The sequence below is a fragment of the Limulus polyphemus genome, unplaced genomic scaffold (genome assembly GCF_000517525.1).
Source record: "Limulus polyphemus unplaced genomic scaffold, Limulus_polyphemus-2.1.2 Scaffold3203, whole genome shotgun sequence".
Taxonomy (NCBI): Eukaryota; Metazoa; Arthropoda; class Merostomata; order Xiphosura; family Limulidae; genus Limulus; species Limulus polyphemus.
The window spans coordinates 125,357-131,854 of NW_013668813.1; the positions used below are offsets into that span (position 1 = coordinate 125,357).

At 34.8% G+C, this 6,498-nt stretch overlaps 1 protein-coding gene across 1 annotated transcript in view; it reads right to left on the minus strand.

Annotated features, from left to right (window-relative positions):
- LOC106468883 (tyrosine-protein kinase transmembrane receptor Ror-like) overlaps positions 1–5,662 on the minus strand; it is a 21,562-nt gene extending 15,900 nt beyond the window's left edge. The window contains exons 1-3 of the mRNA XM_013929332.1: positions 5,319–5,662; positions 3,224–3,381; positions 1,593–1,717 (exon numbers count right to left, since the gene is read on the minus strand). Coding sequence (XP_013784786.1) covers positions 1,593–1,717; positions 3,224–3,381; positions 5,319–5,662 — 627 coding nt within the window. The remainder of the gene's footprint in view (positions 1–1,592; positions 1,718–3,223; positions 3,382–5,318) is intronic.
- Positions 5,663–6,498: the final 836 nt, after the last annotated feature.

The following is a 6,498-nucleotide window of genomic DNA, read 5'->3' on the forward strand; positions in this document are numbered from 1 at the left end:
CCCCCCAGTAGCACAGCGGTATGTCTGCGGACTTACAACGCTAGAATCCGGGTTTCGATACCCGTGGTGGGCAGAGCACAGATAGCCCATTGTGCTTAACTTCAAAAAACCAAACAACACTCCAACTATAAAAGCGACAAATCTGCAGCTACGGTTAAAATAAATTGAAAACTACTGTAACAAATGGAGAACCAAATAAACACAAATCATGTTATTCACAAAACAGCAAACACCCTCCAATGTTATACCTTTATGGATCTCTTCTCCATCTAGCCACATCAGCCAAATTCCTGGGCCTAGCCTACGATTCTAAATTAAGTTGGACTAAACACATAAATGATATTAGAATCACTAAAGCATACAGAGTTCCTAGATACACACACACACACAACATTCTTAGAGAATTACCCAAACATCCCCATGTTCAAAATAGATCAATAGATTACTTTCGCAAAACTTTTTAACAAAAATGAATCATAATGAACGTTGGAATTTTTACCATACATGATATCGCTGTTTGTTAAGTACAAAGCTACAGAAATACGGCCAACCACGGGTATCGAAACCCGGTTTTAAGTCCGCAGACACCCCACTGTGCCACTGTGGGGGGGGGGGGGCTACATAATGATAACAGACCTAAGTACCTCTCACCATTAGATCTAGTAAACTCCTTATGTATTATATGGCCACCTACTACTGGGCAAACCGGTAGCTAGATATAGTGTTAATTTTATTTTAAAATGGTTTATTTATGTGAAAATAGGATTAGTACTATATGTTTTCAATTGATATTTATGGAACTGTTTATGTGAACAAATCTTTATGTTGACAATGAACAAAATTAGAGAAGTTTATATCAGAAAACTCGAAAAATCGATGTCATACATTCATGGACACGACCTGAAAAGGGTCAGTCGCGTGTGCGAATGAACATTGCTACGCATATACAGTAAATGCATGATGTAAGAATGGGTTTTCCTAGCTACCGGACATTTTATTGAATAATTAATGTGGGCTTCATTCAACACCTAAATCAATAGACAAGGAGGGTGATAGAGGTCCAGGTTTATCTGATCATCCCAGGTCACACGACCAAACAACGACCAAGCATGACGTATAGAGAGTGAGGGGGCCGTCTTAGCGATATCGTGCGTTTGATTCAAACTTTGTATTTTGTAGGTATAGATAATTATTGTTTGTAATTATTTGTGTTTAACATTGCTTTATATGCCCTATGATTAGTTTCCAATTGTTAATTAATTTGAGTTTATAGTATAATCCATTTATATTTCATTTTGCTAACCTCTAAAAAAAAGGATGTCCTAAGTAGTGAATTTTTCTGTTATTTTAACATTGTATCCGATAGATGGCAGCCTATTATTACTCTGATTGGTTTTAAATTATCTTATTCAAACTCATAGATAAATATATAAATAATTACATTTAATTTCGAACAAAGCTTCTTTCATACTAGTTGTTATGCGAATAAATATATATTCAAGTTATTATCAACTGTTCGATTTATTATGTATTACGATAACTTAAATAAGAATTGCGTAACTCCACATCTATTATTTTTTGTTGTTGTTTACCTGAGTTAACCTGTAGGAGAGACCACCAGGTGGCTGGTTTATGTATGAACTATTATTTCGTAATAATTCTCCTAAGTCGCCATATTGCATGAATTCAAAAACCATCCAAGGAACAGCTTCGGCTTCTGCAAGAAATTATTTGTGTAATTACTTTTAACCAAAGGAATACAAATAACTTATTTAAAAGACAAACTGAGCCTATGGATATCATTCTATCTATACTTAGTATGTCACTAATGTCACTACCAGAAAAGGTTTGATACAAATCGGCATTAATCCTAATTATTGCCTAAGTGCACCCAGACAAACGTTAAAGGATTTACGTAGCATTAAAAAACTGTTTATGGCTAAGAGTTTTTCCTAAAATAAAATTAACAGTAAGTTCTAGCGGCATTAAGCTTTTATATAACTGGTGTTTACTAATTCAATAAATATACACCAAAAGCAAAAACGTCTAACTCTACATTCTCCACAAAAGTGGTATTTTTTTATGAATATTTTTAACAGCATAATTCCTTTTAGATTTATCAACTTCTCCCATTTTTTAAAATCGAATTTACATTTAAAAGAATAACATATTAATTTTTGAACTTTAAAAGAGAATATAACAAAATAATAACAGAGAACAAATAGGAAACTAAATAAATAGGGAAAATGCACAAAACATTTACAGCAGGCGTTAAAATTTTGTTTGTTTGAAGTTAAGCCCACAGCTACACAATGGGCTATCTGTGCTCTGCCCACCACGGGTATCAAACCGGGTTTCTAGCGTTGTAAGTCGGCAGACATGTCGTTATGCCACTGGGGTGGGGGCAGCGTTAAAATAAGCAACGAAAACGAGGACGCCGAAGAATATTTCATATTCTTGAAATTGGAATACGTTTACCAAGTGGTCGAAACGTTTACCCTTTACGTAATATTTCCGTTATTTTCATGATCATAAAATAGGTACAACTGAAAATAAAAGTAAATTCATTGTTTGTCCAAACCACAAATCATTATCTACAATCATTAAAACAGTAAAATCGAACCAAATGTTTTATAAAACCAATTAGTGAAAGATGGGGTTCACAACAAAATGATAATATTACCCTCGCATACGTTTAGAAAATAAAAAACATTGAAGGTTTGGTGAGCTGAGATGAGATGAGGGCTGAATACCTGTTAGTATTACTTTATTTGTTGGTTGTTAAACACAAAGTTACACAATGGGCTACTTCGGGTATCGAAACCTGATGTTTAGAGTTAGAACCCCTCAGACTTACCTTTGAGACACTAGAGGACACCTGTTACTATTCTGCAAGGCTAGATTAGAGTAGCTCAACAGTTAGCGGCGGGTGGTGTTCCTCTAGTCAATCACTTCAAAATGACCGTCTATCATGAGTCAAAATTCAATTCTTGCCAAAGTTTGTTCGTCTAAGTCCCGAGCCATGGTGTGTCACCGTTTTTTGTTTATATTTCATGTTTGTTTGTTTTTTCAAGTAAAGAACTAACCAGTTGCCTGCATGCCAGCGTGTTTCTTTTATTCTTTTAACATTTAAGTTTCAAGATCTCCCTTCCTATGTCTTAAAAGTTACTTTGTTACATTGTGGTACGGATATCCAAGGGGTAGAATTAACACATAAACTCACCTTTCAACACAACACCTAACAGTTTCAGTATGTTTTCGTGGTCAAAAGTTGACATTGCTTCAACTTCTCTTTCAAAGTCACTTTCAACTTCAGACGATAAGTTGTCTTTAAGAACTTTTACAGCAACTGGAACTGCTATTCCTGAGTCTTGAATATAACTGCCTAAGGAACGTCGATACGAAAAGGATATGTTACACATAATTAAATACTTTATAAAAAAAAATGATGCGAGCTCAGCTGTTCCATTTCCAAATATCAGTTCGCTAAATAAACATAGAAACTACATAGTTATCAATGAGCAACTGTTAATGTTATAGGCCATCTAATCAGACAATATGGGTTACAATCAGGGTTCCACAGGTAGTAAGTTCTTAATCAGCAACTGTTAATGTTATAGGCCATCTAATCTGACAATATGGGTTACAATCAGGGTTCCACTGGTAGTAAGTTCTTAATCAGCAACTGTTAATGTTATAGGCCATCTAATCTGACAATATGGGTTACAATCAGGGTTTCACAGGTAGTAAGTTCTTAATCAGCAAATGTTAATGTTATAGGCCATCTAATCTGACAATATGGGTTACAATCAGGGATTCCACAGATAGAAAGTTATCAATGAACAACTGTTAATGTTATAGGCCATCTAATCAGACAATATGGTTTACAATCAGGGTTCCACAGATTGTAAGTTCTTAATCAGCAACTGTTAATGTTATAGGCCATCTAATTTTACAATATGGGTTACAATCAGGGATTCCACAGGTAGAAAGTTATCAATGAGCAACTATTAATATTATAGGCCATCTAATCAGACAGTGTGGATTACAATCAGGGATTCCACAGGTAGAGAGTTCTCAATTAGTAACTGTTATAAGCCATCTAATCAGACAGATTATTTTAATGGAAAAATCATGTAATGAGATCAGAGTTCTTATTAATAAGAATACTGATGAAATAATTATGGGTGACTTTAATTATTTAAACATTTATTGGAAATGTATGAAGTCAGATAACAAGGGAAAAAGTCTTCTTGAAGTGATGGTTCTCTATATCAAACAATAAAACCAGATGGACTGTAGTTTTGGAACTCATAAAGATAGTTTTACAATAGTTGAAGTGGGGAAACATTGAGAGGTCATTGCATAATTATGTTTGCCACTTGGTTGTATGCTGAGATAAAAGACAGGCTTGTATTTTTTTTTTATAATTTAACTTTAATTCACGATAGACACGTTCCTTAGAGGAGAGAATGTAACACATGAAAGATCATCCCTAATTAGCTTACTAAAGATACAGAAGAGAAAATCAGGGATAACTGTCATAAGTTTAAAATGTCAAATAGGATAGAAAATTTATAAAACTATAGAAAAGCTAGGAGTTTGGTTCCACACACAGAAGATAAGAAAATCAAAAGGCTTAATGAAAAACAGTTGGTTGATAATATTAAAGCTGTTCGCTTGTTTTTTTTGAATTTCAGTGAAAAGCTACCAGAGGGCTGTCTACGCTAACCTAATTTTGAAGTGATTGATTAATGGAAAGACAGCTACTGTACACCAGATTAGATTAATTTGTTAACAGAGATCAGACAATATGTATTACGTTAGCTCAACACCAGAGGGTGCTAGCAGTACATCTTACAACTGAACTAAGATATATATATATGGAGAGAAATTGATGTAAATAAAAAAAATACCTCTTATAGTAGTTTTCTGTTACAAATTAAACAAAATCGATACAAAGGCAGTAAACACAAAATCGATACAAAGGCAGTAAACACAAAATCGATACAAAGGCAGTGAACACAAAATCGATACAAAGGCAGTAAACGTTTGATCAAAACATTAGTTTCAGATGTAGTCACAAGAAGGTGTTTTATTATTTAACAAAATAATTAATGATGAATATAAAAATCATTACGATATTCTCAAAAGTGTTTCCGGAGTTGAATAAGCTCGAGCCTTAATAAATGTAGCTTATTAAATGGAATTTAAGTTTTCATAAAAAGACCACAATTTTTACCAAGAAAACGCAAATATTAGGGTATTTTGTGCCCTATGGTGATTTTAAATAGACTGACGTTTTTTACTGCATCTACATACCTTTGTAAACTTTACCAAAACAACCTTCACCGACAGTCTCTTGGAAAGTGATGCTTTCGCCGGGGATTTCCATGTCACGTAGCATCTTCAAGAAGGGATTGTCAGGGGAGCTTGAGTAATAGTTTGGGTTAGTAAGGTGATGCTGGGTAATTTTACCTAATGAGCTGACTGAGATTGCATGTGGAAGTTTCCGTCGACAACAGTAATATAACCGGCGGCGCCACCAAAAGCACACCAGGATTCCAGCAATAAGAACAAGGACTACGGTAAAGAGGCATCCGTAAAGAACTGAGGGTTGAGGGTTGACTACTGTGTAGGAGTGAAGGTAATTGGTAGACATGTTTCCAGGACTTTTGGAATGCTATAAGAAATATAAGCTGTACACTAATATTAACTTCTGATCAAAGCAGACTACATTACTCTTAGTGAGATTTTCGGCCGTAATCCCAATAATATCTCACGAAGTTCGGCCAGTTTAGAAAATGTAAGCTAGTCCTAAATCGATATATTTGGTCGTTAAGAAATTAATGTCGCTTTTTTTTAGATGGAAAAAACCGAACAACTTATATATTAAAACACAACACTTAGTAAATGAAATAATCTCCATTCTTATCAATGATGTTTTTCCATCTTACAATCAGGTTATCAATGTACTGATTAAAGAAATCGCTTGCATACGTTTTCCCATTATGATGGTGTTGCAGCGAACGAAAAAGATGGTAATCTGATGGTGTCATATCTGGAGAATATGGTTGGTGGGGGAGAACTTCCCAACCTAACTCCACAATCTTATGTTGCGTCAAACGTGCCACATATGGATGTGCATTGTCATGGAGAAGAAGAACACCTTTCTGATTGACAAGTGAAGGGCGTTTCTGATGAAGAGCTTGATTTAAACGTTCCAATTGCTGACTATAGATCTCTGCATTGACATTTCGCTGTGGATTGAGGAGATCAAAATGAATTACTCCTTTGATGTCCCAGCAAATGCAAAGCATCACTGTGTAGGCTTAACAACAAACATACCCTACAAAATGCCATGTAGGTTAAAATGTGTCCACTACGTAACAAAAGTAATCGTAATACATAGTACAAGCAACCATGGAGTCCAAGTTTTTGGGTCCGAAAATGGTTTTATCTAGGACTGAGCCATTGTTTTTGGTGGTTAATATTCGC